At 51.6% G+C, this 12,959-nt stretch overlaps 3 protein-coding genes across 6 annotated transcripts in view; all 3 read right to left on the minus strand.

Annotated features, from left to right (window-relative positions):
- Positions 1-137, minus strand: part of NHEJ1 (nonhomologous end-joining factor 1) — a 96,106-nt gene extending 95,969 nt beyond the window's left edge. Inside the window, exon 1 of one of the 3 annotated variants that reach the window (XM_005883444.2) lies at positions 36-137. The gene's annotated coding sequence lies outside the window, so the exon portion shown is untranslated. The remainder of the gene's footprint in view (positions 1-35) is intronic. The other 2 variants (XM_014531024.1, XM_014531023.1) reach the window with 2 other exon arrangements.
- Positions 138-1,187: 1,050 nt separating this feature from the next.
- Positions 1,188-7,382, minus strand: SLC23A3 (solute carrier family 23, member 3). 2 transcript variants are annotated; one of them, XM_005883446.2, is made up of 12 exons: positions 7,052-7,382; positions 6,758-6,915; positions 6,545-6,642; positions 6,290-6,363; positions 5,930-6,111; positions 5,501-5,624; positions 5,222-5,336; positions 4,012-4,265; positions 3,349-3,454; positions 2,872-3,039; positions 1,808-1,903; positions 1,188-1,717 (listed from the first exon to the last, which is right to left on the minus strand). In XM_005883446.2, the coding sequence occupies exons 1-12, from the start codon at positions 7,214-7,216 to the stop codon at positions 1,425-1,427; spliced, it is 1,833 nt and encodes a 610-aa protein (XP_005883508.1). In that variant the 5' UTR covers positions 7,217-7,382; the 3' UTR covers positions 1,188-1,424. The 2 variants fall into 2 exon arrangements, with proteins under 2 accessions (XP_005883508.1, XP_005883509.1); XM_005883447.2 differs by lacking the exon at positions 4,012-4,265 and having other exon boundaries at positions 5,222-5,267; positions 5,501-5,593.
- Positions 7,383-8,786: 1,404 nt separating this feature from the next.
- CNPPD1 (cyclin Pas1/PHO80 domain containing 1) overlaps positions 8,787-12,959 on the minus strand; it is a 6,385-nt gene continuing 2,212 nt past the window's right edge. The window contains exons 2-8 of the mRNA XM_014531002.1: positions 12,695-12,803; positions 11,833-11,914; positions 11,550-11,670; positions 11,337-11,465; positions 10,710-10,771; positions 10,235-10,352; positions 8,787-10,025 (exon numbers count right to left, since the gene is read on the minus strand). Of these exons, the coding sequence (XP_014386488.1) occupies positions 9,489-10,025; positions 10,235-10,352; positions 10,710-10,771; positions 11,337-11,465; positions 11,550-11,670; positions 11,833-11,914; positions 12,695-12,803 (1,158 nt within the window). The 3' untranslated portion in view covers positions 8,787-9,488. The remainder of the gene's footprint in view (positions 10,026-10,234; positions 10,353-10,709; positions 10,772-11,336; positions 11,466-11,549; positions 11,671-11,832; positions 11,915-12,694; positions 12,804-12,959) is intronic.

Below are 12,959 nucleotides of genomic sequence, written 5' to 3' on the forward strand. Positions count from 1 at the left end.
GGCTCTGGTCCCGATTCGAGCCCGACCCCACCTACCGTGAGCGGCTGCAACAGCTCCCACCCTCCCCGCGGCAGGCCTGCCGCCCACGCAAACCGAAAGGCCTAGACTAGAGCCATTCCCCACCCCCCACGGGAGGCGGGGCCTTAGGGACACGGGGCGGAGCCCGGGCCGACATGGGCGGGGCATCTGGGTCCACGGAGCTGATTGGAGGAGCGCTCAGACCTGGTGGTCCACCTTGGCCAGGGGGAGAGGGAGGGCGGCCCGCTGGTGGAGAGGTGGACGGGGAGCGGGGCTGGCCCCGTGGAAAGAAAGAATGTCGGGTGGGCCCGCTCAGGGGTTGAGCATCCACCTATGAGCCAAGAGGTCACCGTTGGATTCTGGTCAGGGCACATGCCCACATGCCGTGGTTGCAGACTCAATCCCCATTAAGGGGTGTGCAGGTGGCAGCCGATCAATGAGTCTCTCTCATTGTTTTTTTTGTTTGTTTGTTTTGTTTTTTTAATGCCCTGTGAGGTGCAGGAGAGGAGTCCTGTATTTGGACTTGTCAATAAATGTCACTTCCCCTGCCTCCCCCACATTGCCATAAGTAGGCTTCATCACCACTGAGAAGCTTGAAATCCCTCAAATCATCGTGTACTTCATACAACTTATGGTTTTTCTTGAGCTGGATACCTGAGCTGGAAAATTGTTCTGGTGCATTTTCCACAACCCCAAATCTTCCTCTTGCTAAGGCCAGCCTCAGAACTGCTGCTTTCAATAAAGCCTTTCCCACTACCCAAGTCAGAATTAATTGCTTTTTCCTCTTTGCTCCCATAGCATTGTTTTAATCTTCGATACAGACTGCCTTCTGCTTTGGATTTTAGTTAGTAATTACATAAGTCTTTTAAAACCATAAGTGGTTTTTTAAAATATATTTGTATTGATTTCAGAGAGGAAGGGAGAGGGAGAAAGAAACATCAATGATGGGAGAGAATCACCAATTGGCTGCCTCCTATGAGCCTGCAACCCGAGCATGTGCCCTTGACCAGTATCAAACCCGGAACCCTTCAGTCCGCAGGCCAACGCTCTATCCACTGAGCCAAACCAGCTAGGGCAGGAACCCTGTCCTATCCATACCTGTAGTTCCAGGGCCTTGCACACGGGAAGCGCTCAGTAAATACTTAAGTGAATGCCAGAGTTTAAGTATAGATAGTTTACAGGCAAAATCTCGTTTATTCATTCATGGCCTCTGCTCTGAAACAGTTGGACTTAATTAAGAGAAGGAAAGGCAACATACCTATTGGGAAACAAGACCCTTGAGTAGACCCATTTTACACACACACAGACACACACACTCCCTAAGAGAAAGTAGAACCTGGGAGCTGACTCTCCAGCAAGCTGGGAGATAGAGCAATCTAACCAGAGCGGAAGTCTGAATCCTGGAATTAATGGGGCCTAAGTTCTTCTCTGCTAGACCGGGGGTACTGCTCCCCAAAACCAGGCAGCAAGTCGGCTGTCTCTCCTGGCTCAGCGGGCCCTCCTTCCTCATTCCCAGGGTCTTCAGGCAATGGGCAGAGGCAACGGGCCGGCTGGGGGATGCAGGGACACAAGTTTTGGAGGGGAAGAGGAAGTTCATACTCTTGAGCAGCCTTCTCCCTGGAGTTCTGAGGCATCCGAGCCTCTTGAGCAGTGAAAGGGGACGGTAGCCCTTGACCTAGGCCTCGTTCAAGCCGTGTGCCTGCAAAACAGAAGTCGGTCAGGTCATTGCCCAACCCAGGGAGTGATGGCTTCCTGGCCATTCCCAGTCTAGGGCCTGACCTCAACTTACCAGGAATGGTGTTCTCTAGGAGGAAACCCAAAAGGCCCGCCAGGAAGATGTGCTCTGCAAGCAGCGAGTGAAGTAACACATCCAAGGGGCTCCAGCCTATAGGATTGGGACCAGGCAGGAGGAGAACCCTGATACTATGCAAGGCCAATGAGTTTCATACTTCCAGACTTAAATCTAAGTCTTGGACTAAGGACAGATCATTCTGAATCGTAGTTCCATCCCCTTCGTCCTTTGTCCCTCTCCACCCTGGCCCTTCTCACAGGATCCCTGCTCAACACCCTATCTCCTGAGCATCCACATGCCCTCCAGATATGCTTTGATTGTGCCAGGCTCTGGAAAGTTTTGTATTAAAATCCCCAACCTTATTTCCCACTTACCTTCTATGCTCTAGCCTGGGTTTTTCAACCTCAGTACTACTAATCATTTAGACCAGATAATTCTTTGAGGGGGGCTGTCTTGTGCACTGTAGGATACTAAGCAGCATCCCTCTACCCACTACATGCCTGTAACAATTCCCCATCCCCTTTTTGTAACAGCCAAAAATGTCTTCAGACATTGTCAAAATCATTCTCAATTGAGAACCACTGCTGCTTGCTTAGCTGAACTAAAACACTAAGCTATTTGCTACTCTCAGGACATCCCCTATGACTTCCTCCTTCTACGTCTTTATGATGGTTCCTCCACCAGGAATGACCTTCTCACCAAATGTGCTTAAATCTTAGCATCCTGCAAGACCAGCTCAACATTACTTTCTCCATAAAACTTATCTGGATCATCTCAATCCATAAGTCATCCATCTCTTCACCACTGAGCAGCACAGCTCTTTATCTGAACCTTTCCTGTTATGTGCCTACACATCTAATTTCTCTTGCTAGACTGTAACATCTGGAGGCACCTTTGTATTCCAAGGAACTTGCATGGTGCTCAATAAATATTTGCTAAACAAATGGATGAACTGTTTATACGAAAGGCCAGAAAAGGGTGTAGGGCCTGCAATTCAGAGAGCCTCAAGCCTCAAGCCCTGGCTTCCCGATACTGAGCAACTCTTCCCCCCGCCCTCCCACCTGTGCTTAGCAGGACCGGAGCTTCCCGAAGCCATCTTGGCAGCAGCAGGGCCATGAAGATGGAGAAGCCAACAATGAAAACATTCCGCCCAGAGTCAATGTCAGCCAGGTGGAAGTTGGAGAATCCAGTAGACACAACCACAGCCTGGGTCACGCCCAGCACTCCACCTGTCTCATAGGAAAGACATCAAAGGAGCTGAGAGAGGGCTGGCATAGCAGGGAGTATTGCAGGGTGGGGCAGATTGTGACGGAGAGAGATGACCAAAAGGCGGTTTCTGATTCTGCCAGAAGCCAAATCAAGGGCTTCTGCTGGGCTGAGAAAATGAAGGCAGCTGACATACATATCCATGTATCAGGGAGACTATTCAGAAAAAAAGGGTGCCAGCCACAGCAACCAGTTGGGCCACTAGGTCAATACTAGGGGGATACTAGGGGGGATACTAGGTCAATACCAGTTCTGCTGATACATTCACTCACCAAGAACAGGCAGTGGGATGGTGGTGAGGAGGTGGGCCAGCCTCGGGGAGAGCCCAAGCCCCACACAGAGCAGCCCCACCAAGTGGGCCACTCGCTGAGATCCAGCCTACATGAAGAAGAGACGTTAGAAAACACAGCCACCTCTTTGACTATTCAAGGTGTTTGCCTGGTGGCCTCTTCTCACCATTTGGATCCCAACTCAAATGTTACCCTTCCACGGAGCATCCCCAAGCACTCTACCTAAAGGGGCCTCCCTTACTCAACCACTACCCCACTACCTGCTTTGTTTTCGGGAAATTACCTTATTTATGTTTTGGGGTGTGTGTGTGTGTGTGTGTGTGTGTGTGTGTGTGTGTGTGTTTCTCAAATTGTCTGCCTCTCCCTCTCTGAAGTCCCCAAGAGAGCAGGGACTTTGACTCATTCTTCACTGGAACCCCAGCCCTGATACAGTGCCCGAGGCATAGAAGAAGTTCAATGTTGATTTGGTGTCTTCCTTACACTCCTAGCCCCTTACCACTTCTAGGCATCTCCCTAAATGAGAACACTGATGTGAAGTGCCTAACAGAGTATAGCACACAGCTGTCAGTCAGTCATGTGAGTTCCCTTCCCTCTCCTACACCTCCAGCACAGCCCCCCGCCCCCGCCCCCATCCCATCCACATACCTGGATAAGACTCACTGTGCCCACATTGGGGAAACTGGATGCAGTGCCTAACGGGCTCCCTAGCAGGCCAGCCAGCACACTTCCCAGGCCCTCCAGGCTCAGCCCTCGACTGCAGGCATGTGGAGGTGGACAAGGCAAATGCAGCAGCCAGCTACACAATGCGTAGCAGCCCAGGGAGCTGATGGAGGTTGCCAAGGCCATGGAGATGCCTGCAGCCAGAGCCCGGGGTGTCAGCAAGGGCCAGACCCACTCAGCTGAAGAGAGAGAAAGAGTGACTTTGGGGCCAGACTCAAGTCTGGAGCATCCCCCCACCTCCAAAGGACTGTGCTACAAGAATCCTAGAGGCCCCATTGCCTTTGAAGATGTCTTAGAAGAAAACCATCAAACTCTTAGAATAAAAACCATCCTTTTACCATGGTCTACAGGTCTTCTTGGGTCTGACCTTACCTCTGTCCCTTTAGCCTCATCTCCCACTACACTCTGCCTGACTTCCCTCACTCCAGATACACTGTCCTTGTTTAAGATCCTTTGCTGTGCTGCTGGCTACCACAGGGCTTTTGCATATGCTGTTCTCTCCACCTAGAATGCTCTTCTGTCTTCCTTCACCCAGTTAGCTCCTACTCATATCTCAGCTCAATGATCACTTCCTCAAGAATACCTTTCCTGACTCTCTGATAAAGTCAGACTCCCCATTATAAGTTTTCATCACACAATGTACTCCCCATCGTTACACTTGCCACATGCAATTTTGCATTACTTGGATGCCTACTTAATTAGGATCTGTATTGTCCAATAGATTATACGTTTCATGAGAACCGGTAATATGTATGTCATGTTTATCACTATGTCCCCTATCAAGTACCTAGCACTTAATCGACACTCAACAGGCCTTTATTAAATGGATGAATGAGCAGATTTCAGATGCAATGCCTCAAAAGCAATCTTTATACACAGGTCACTAACTCAAATGCCTGTGGGGTAGGTAACATTAATGTGTAAATTGGGTAAGGAGTATCAGTAGGGAGTGCTGGGGTTTGCAGACATCTGTGGTGAGGGGCTGGCATTGCCCCTGAGAATGGCAATTTCTCTCTCCTGTGTGTTTTGAGAAAACGCAGGATTTAACTCAGAAATTAAGTTCATTAAATCTTGAGTTGAAAGGAAGAGACACCTTCATTTCAGCAAGAGGATGGAGGACTAGGAGAAAACATACCTGGGTGAGGCAGCCAAAACCACGGTGCCTCAGTGGGGGCAGACAGCTCCAGGGGGATGACGCTGAGACCCAGAAGGGCAGAGATGATCCACACACAGGCCACTGGGACCAGCACCTGAGGGGCGAGACTGAGATGGAAAAGAACCTCCCTCCACCCCCCAGATCCTTCCAGGCCAGCCTTAGAGGAGTAACAGAGGCCAGAGAGTAGGGGGTGGGTCGAGCAAGTGTACTGTGCTGGCCCTTCTAATCTTGACTGCCCCTGCCCAGACCCCCACATACCGAGAGGAACCGGAAGGCAGGGATTCGAGTGCAAGTTGAAGAGGTTGAAGCTGGCCTCCAGGGGCATGGAGGTAACTGGCAGGAGCCCAGGTGCTGAGAACAGACCACCATGAGCAGGATAAGCCTAGGAGAGAGAAGGAACTTGAGGAGCAGGAGGAAGCAGGTATCCTGAGGCAGGCAATGGAGGCAGGAGTGGCAGAATTCCACAAAAGGGGGTCCCCAGAGAAGAAAGCCCCCATGGACGGGGAAGGACGGCACTTTGGGGGTCAGTGGAAGACTGTGTGAAAGTTAGGGAAACCAAATGAATCCACAAAGTTGTCCCTGCTCAGATAGCTGCTCAATCTGGTAGGGCCAGCAACTCTGCCCTCCCCCTGTCCTGTCCTGCACACCCCGCTGGTCACCACCCCACGCCTCTCAGGACTTACGTACAGCAAGGCCAGCCCCCAGTGACCAGAGCAGAACAGGGCCACCTCCCTGTGGGCAGAGAGCCCTGCCACAACCAGGCTGGGGGCCAGTACCAGGGGTCCGCAGTGAAGGAACAAGTGACCAGGAGCCCCCAATAGTCCCAGTATGCCCTGCAGCAGCCCAGACACCACCACTGCCCCAGACACCTAGTGGAGAGGAGGAGAGGACAGAGAAAACATTCTGATTGACCGATTTGACCTTGCCTTGACTTCCTAATTCCAGGGTGGGCCCTTCCCCAGAGCACCCCCACCCCCTCCTCTCAGAGCAGCTCACTCCCTGCATAATGGAAACCAGAGCCTCCCCAGCCCCAGCCCCAGGCACTACCTCTTGGAGAGAAGTGTTCCGGAGCTCCAGGCTATGGCAGCCAGGCCCCTCACACGGGTGCAGCAGGTGGGAGGCTGGAAAGTTGGGGGCATGGAGAGGAGGTAAATGGGATGGAGACCCACGGCAGTGCAGTCCTAGCTGATGCCTGCACAGCTCCAAGACCCCCAAGGTGCCTTTTCTCAATTCTGTACCTACCTACACCTGTACACTCAGATTAGCACCCAACCCCACCCTCAGCCTTGCTCCGGTGCTCACAGTTTCCAGGTTGCTGGATGGCCAGAGGCAGCTTCCGGTTGGTCAACACCAGAGCAGGGACAAGGAACTCAAAGGATGGAGCCTGGACAAGAGGCAGCCTGTAGGAACAGCAGCCCCAGCAGGTCTGGAAACAGGTTGCAGCCAAAAGGACTTCCCAAGGTTCTCCTAGCCACCCCTGGGACCTGCCCTCTCCCTCTAGGGAGCCCCCCTTACCTGCTGCCCATCCAAGTTTGCAGGGTGGTAGACACACCACATGCAAAGAGGCTGGAGGCCAGGAGGTGGGCAGGGGAGTAAGAGAGTCCTCCTGGGGGGAGACTTCGAAGCAGAAGCAGGTGCGAGGCACAGAGGAGAGAAGCCAGGACCAAAATATGCTGCAGGTAGAGGTACGGGAAGGGGTGGTCTTCAGAACTAGGCAGAAATACCTATTTCCAGAGAATTTCTAATGCCACATCTACTCCCCAAACACCCCCTTCAGCCAGCACCAACTCCTGCACATCTGCCTCCTACCTGCAAAGCCAGAAGACAGCCGAGGCCCCAGGGAGGAGGCCTACTTAGAGACGCCCAAGAGTGGGAGGAGGGATTCTGGACAGCAAGCTGTGGAGACAGGGGAGCCTGGGTTTGTTGGGAGCCCACAGATCTGAGTTGGATGGTTTGGGGGTGTGATCGGCTCATGCTGTCCTGCCTTTCGTCTTGTGTTGACTGCCCTGAGCCAGAATTAAGTAGAGTAAGAGGTCAGAGTTTGGCTGAAGTCAGAGTTTGGCTGCCTGGAGTGGGGAGGTGGTTGGAGTGCCAATGAAGCAGAGCGAAGGAATGAGAGATTTGGGAGAGGACACAGCCCTTTCACCTTTGCCCAGTTCTTGTGCAAATTCCATCATCCATTAACTGGGAGCCATGTTCTGGATTCCTCCCCCAAGAATCTCCATCTAGATCCCTTGTTCCAGTCTCTGTAAAGCAGGATAAGAGGGGTGAGGAGATCTAGAAAATAACCTGGGAAGATTTTAGACTCTATTCCCTCCTCTCCACCGCAATTTAGAACCATCATTACACTACAGTCCTCTACCCTTTCAGGGTCAAAGCCCTTGGACTACCTTAAAAGGTAATGAATGGGTAATGAATGACATACATGACAACCTATATAACGTCCTCACGGTAATATAAAGGAGAAATAAAAATAATTTATGACAAAAGGTATTTCATTATGTGAAAGTTTGGGCCCAACTAAAAGAGAAGGCAGTGAAGTGATCCAGTCCCCACCCTGTGGATGCAGTAGCCACAATGCCGATACTGGTCCTTTCCCGTGGACTCATGGACCAGACCATAGGCAGTGCTGTCCTTGGTGACCTGATGCTCCAAAGTAGTGAACAAGTTCATGGTAAAGTGCTAAAGCAAAGTATGTTTAATTTGCAAGGAGGTGCATTCCTGGAAAACGGAGTCTTTTTTAAAATGTGCAAAAAGGACTTTGTGTTTACATGTGAAGTTAGATAGTTCTAGGGTCCAATATGAACAGGGTTTTCCTATGCAGGATGTGCAGCCGGTCACTCCAAAGTCATCTTGGGAATTCTTCCTAATAAGCGGTGTCCTGAGCATCTCAGGATATCTAGCATTCTGCCCAGGCCAACGAAATGCCAGGAGCATACCTTCAAATTTTTGCAGCGAGAAGTGCCTCATACATTTATAAAATGCCCCCCAGAAGGCAGGCAGTACACCCCTGCTATGAGTCATCATAAGCAGTCCCAAATACCCTCAGTCCAGCTGCCCAGAAAGGTTTTCCTTCTTCCAATGATAACCCAGCTTGGGACTGCTCTTAACACCAACTACCACCACGTGACAGACTGGATTAGAAGCCAGGATTCATAGGTGTCCTTGGGGCTTGCCCTCAAGAAGCTGATGGGGCTTTGCTGGATACGTGGCTTGGCCTCTCTCTCAAGATGTGATTCAGAAACTACAAGGGTGGTGCTCACCCAGAACTTTCAACAGTCATGGCCAACCCCAAACATGGTACAGTAACCATCCATACCCCATGACACCCAAGTTGGGCAGCGCTAGTGACCCCAGGGTGCTGGGAGCAGGGATGAAGGGAAGTTTGGAATGGAAGCCTATGACTATCAAACAGGAAGTTCTGAAATGGGGCTCAGAGAGAATGAGTCGTAGGTAATGGGATTGGGAAGTAGGGAGGCTTAAAAGGCAGATATGGGGAAGTCTGCCCTTCCAAGGGCTGCCAGAGAAGGAAGAGTCCAGGCCATGCAACTGAAACTGTTTATTGAAACCTCAGTTCTACAAAAGCGTGAAAAACCCAGATACAAAGCGGCGGCCAGAGAGGCCTGTGAAGAGAACACCCAGGAGAGGAACCAGAAGAGAGGGAAGCCCAGGAGTAGGGTACTAAATGATAAGGTTGGAAGACAAAAGGGCAAGGTCGAAGGTCCCAGGAGTCCCAGACTCCTTTAGACTACATTCCAGGGGCAGGTGCGGATTGGGCTCCCCACCTCACCCTGCCTTCCCTCAGAGCTCCCACCTTGGCCCTATCAATCCCTGGCTCTCTTGCCTCAGAGACATCACACAGACCTGGTCAACATTTCCTCCCTCCCTCGCCCACATTTCCCATCTCCCACCTTTTCCCTTCCGTCCCAAGGAACTAAACAGCTAAAGTCTAACAGAGCCTAGAGGAAGTGAAGAGACAAGGGCTTCTCCTCTATCCACCTGTGCCTTGCCCCTGGTTGAAGCTTTCCCTGGCGCCATCACTGCCCTGGCCAAGCAGCCAGCTACTGAGGTCTAGGAGAGCGAGAGACCTTCAGTCCTTTAGCCCCATAACCCCTTAAGCTCCCTCACCCAGAATAACAAGGGACCAGCCAAGGACCCAGAGAGGTAGAGAGGATCTAAATCAAGCATTGCTCCTCAGGTTCTCAGGGACTCCCAAGTCCTCTTCATGCATTCCTCAGAACCCTACCTAGCCTGGGAAAATGAAAGACTTGAGGCGGGCCAGCTCCATGATGCTGAAAATGGAACACTGCTGGGGCTGTGGGAGCAGAGAAGGCATTGGGCTCCAGGGCCAGGGTGGAGCCAGGCCATGGGAGTGGTACCAGGGGCTTGGGGGCCCCGTATGGTTGGGACGGTGGCAGGCATGACAGGTTGGTGAGTCTTTCTGGAGCTTCTGGCAAAAGGGACAGTTATGGAGAAGAGTAGGAGGGGCAGGAGGGTCTGGGGGAGGCAATGGTGGGGGGGTCAGTGAGGCCAGAAGACTGCCCCAGAGTGAACGCAGCCCTACGTCGCCTTCCAGGAAGCTGGAGACATTAGCAGGAGATGGCAGGCACTGTGGCACAGGAGAAGGTATGCAGGGTTCCAAGAGGCACCTGGAAGCCAGTCCAAGGTCCGGGGGGCCAGGTGGCAGGCTGCAGGACAGCCCCAAAGACTGGTGTATTACAGCCACCGACGCCACAGCCAGGGCCACACCGCTCACGTATGCCACAGCTAACAGGCAGGACAGCTGCAGGAGAGAAGATAAGAAAGGTCAGTGTCAATTACCCTCCCCCTAAAACCTGCTTCTGATAGTCGTAACACACCCACCCCAGTCTCTAGAAGTTCAAGTTAGAGCTCTCTGTCACCATCTCCTAAACCCTTTTAGCATTTGCTTTACATCATCCCATCCACACACCAACCTGCTCAAGCCTCCTATCCTTCCTAACTCCTTCTCACCTTTGCCAGCCGATGGCAGAGGGAGCCCAGGGCCAGCTGCCAGGCTGGCTGCTCCAGCAGCACACACAGGTCTGTGTAGGTGTACCAGCCCCGTCGCCGTCCCTGATGCTCAGCCACACTGTTGGGAGGGGAGAAAAGACAGAGCGTCTGCAGCTGGCCCAATGGTACCTACATTCTCCCAGGGACCCACCAGGGAACACTGGGGAACTTGTTAAAAGTACAGATTCCTAGGTTGCCTGTTGATCCCAGAAACTGGGGGTGAGATCTTGATCTGTATTTTTTATAATCTTCTCCCACCCTCCCAAAGGTGACTGACTGATTACAAAAAGGGCAGGCAGGTTTGGGAACCACTGTCTTGGACAATTCTCTTCCTGGTCTCCTCCCTTCGCTCCCCTTACCCCCACAGACCCTTATCTCTGTCTAGCTCCTATGGCTTAGGCCTCAGCCCTTAAGCCCCTCAACTCCTAGAACTTACCAGCTCTCTAACCAGCTCAGCACCTCAAATATCTCCCGAGGTTCAGTGTAGAGACGCCAATCCTGTGGGTATGAAGAGAAGGGCACCAAACCAGGCTCAGACATGAGCCACAATCATTAAATAACCAGAGCGGCAACAGCACTACAACTGCCACTATGCGTAATACTTACTTGACACTTACTATGTGCCAAATACTATTCCAAGAGCTTTTATGTATTAACTAATTTAATCATCACATATCTGCATTCACATTACACCCTCCATTAATGGCACAGGGAGAAAATAATCCTGCTAATGACCCATGAGGCTAGGAGTAGAGAAAGTCTGGAAGCAAATAATCAGCACCCAGTAGGATAAACTCTTGTCTCAAAGTGTACCCAGGTGGGCCTGGAGGAATGGGGGAGCAGAGATGCTCCATTTCTGGCCTCACTACACAGGCACCTTCAAAGGCTATAGTTAGTCCAGAGGGCTAAAAAGGGAAGATACTAACAAGGAGGACAGGCAGAAAGAGAAATTAAGAAACAGAAGGCTGAGAGAGAAAAGACAAAGGGTGAAAGGAACATAAAGATGGGCTAGGGAAACAGAGAGAGAGAGAGAGAGAGAGAGAGAGAAAGCATAGCTACTCACCATGGCACTCAGGAAGCCCCTCTCCAGGGCATTGAGAGTGGGCACAGCCACACCCCCTGCAGCTCCCCATTCATCATTGAAGACCTCCTCCTCCTCCCCTTCATCATAGAGGTACTTACTGGCCACCATCTGCAGAGGTACCAGAGGTGGTGTCAACAGAACTCACATTGGGCTCCTGGCTCACCAGGGAAATGAGGGGAGGGGCTGTCCTACCATGGAGATCAGGAACAAGTCAGAGGAGGACACATGCTGTAGGTAGTCCGGGTTTCGGTGCCGGAGCCGTTCAATGTACACCAGAGCTAGCATCATAGCACACGGGGAGATGCATGCCTCCCTAGGTGGTGGAAAGGATCAGTAATTAAACCCAAGGGCTTTTCAGCTCTTGTAACTCCTGAGGCCCATCCCTGTGTCTTTACAGCTTCTCTTTAGAGATAATCATTCCCTTCTTTCTAGGTTCCAAACACTTTCATCCTGTCCCCCTCAATTCCAGGCTCACCGGGACACATGGGCTACATATTTCTTCTGGAGTCGGCGAATAGGACTGGGGGCTGCCTTCTGGAGCAATTCCACAGCAATGTCTGCAGGGGCAGAAGGAAAACAGAGTAAGCAAACAACTCCACCCGCCCCCCCCCCCCCCCCCACACACACACTAGTCCCCACTGCTTTCAGCAGAAGACCCAGAGTGCTCTCTATTATCTGAAGCCCTGGAGACAGGACCATAGTAACAGAGATCAATTCTCCCACACTGAGACAGAAAGTCCGTCCCAAGTTTGAACTGCAGTTCCTTCCAGTAGGAAGGCTTATTTACCAGCCACCTGAAGTTACTTAAATTTGTCTCCCACTCTTGTTCATTTGAGAAATAAACATGTTCTTGGAAAATTCTGTTATACAAAACAAGAGTGATAAAGATTTGTAAGATAGCAGTGTTTTTTACTCGTTTGGGCTAAAAAAAAAAAAAGTGAAATATAAACCCAGTCCTGGTCATGGCCAGTGTGACTCAGTTGGTTGAGCACTGTCCCATGCACCGAGGGGTCCATAGTTCAATTCCTGGTCAAGGTACATGCTGGGGGCTGCAGGCCTGATCCCCAGGAGGGGGAGTGCAGGAGGCAGCCAATCAATGTTTCTCTCTCTCCCTTCCTCTCTACAATCAATAGAAAACATATTTTTAAAAATAAAAGTAAGTAGCCCAGCTGGCGATAAGTAAACAAATAAATAAACAAATACAAATAAATAAACCCAGCGCTTATACCAACTACTAGTGAGCTAGCTATGAAGTGTCTGCACCTAGTCATTTTGGTGCCCGCTGACAACCCCATTTTCTGGCTTCCCATTTGCCCAGTCACACAACATTGTCTCACCTGCCATGGGGCTGGAGAGCTCCTCCAAGCTACAGTCCGCTTCCCAGCCCCAGCCATAGTAGAGTCTTCTCCGGATCCTGGCACTCAGCTTCTGGTGTCCTGGAAGGAACTGAAACAGGGCAGGAGGGTGGTGGAGGGTAACGGCGAGGAAGGGTATGACTGAGAGGATCTCCTGGCCTCGGGCTACAAGGGGGTGCGGGGCCGCAGGCCTGTCTCACTGCTGGTACCAGCAGGTCGGGTGCCCCCACCCCCCCACCCCCAGCCC

This window comes from Myotis brandtii, unplaced genomic scaffold (assembly GCF_000412655.1).
Source record: "Myotis brandtii unplaced genomic scaffold, ASM41265v1 scaffold79, whole genome shotgun sequence".
NCBI lineage: Eukaryota > Metazoa > Chordata > Mammalia > Chiroptera > Vespertilionidae > Myotis > Myotis brandtii.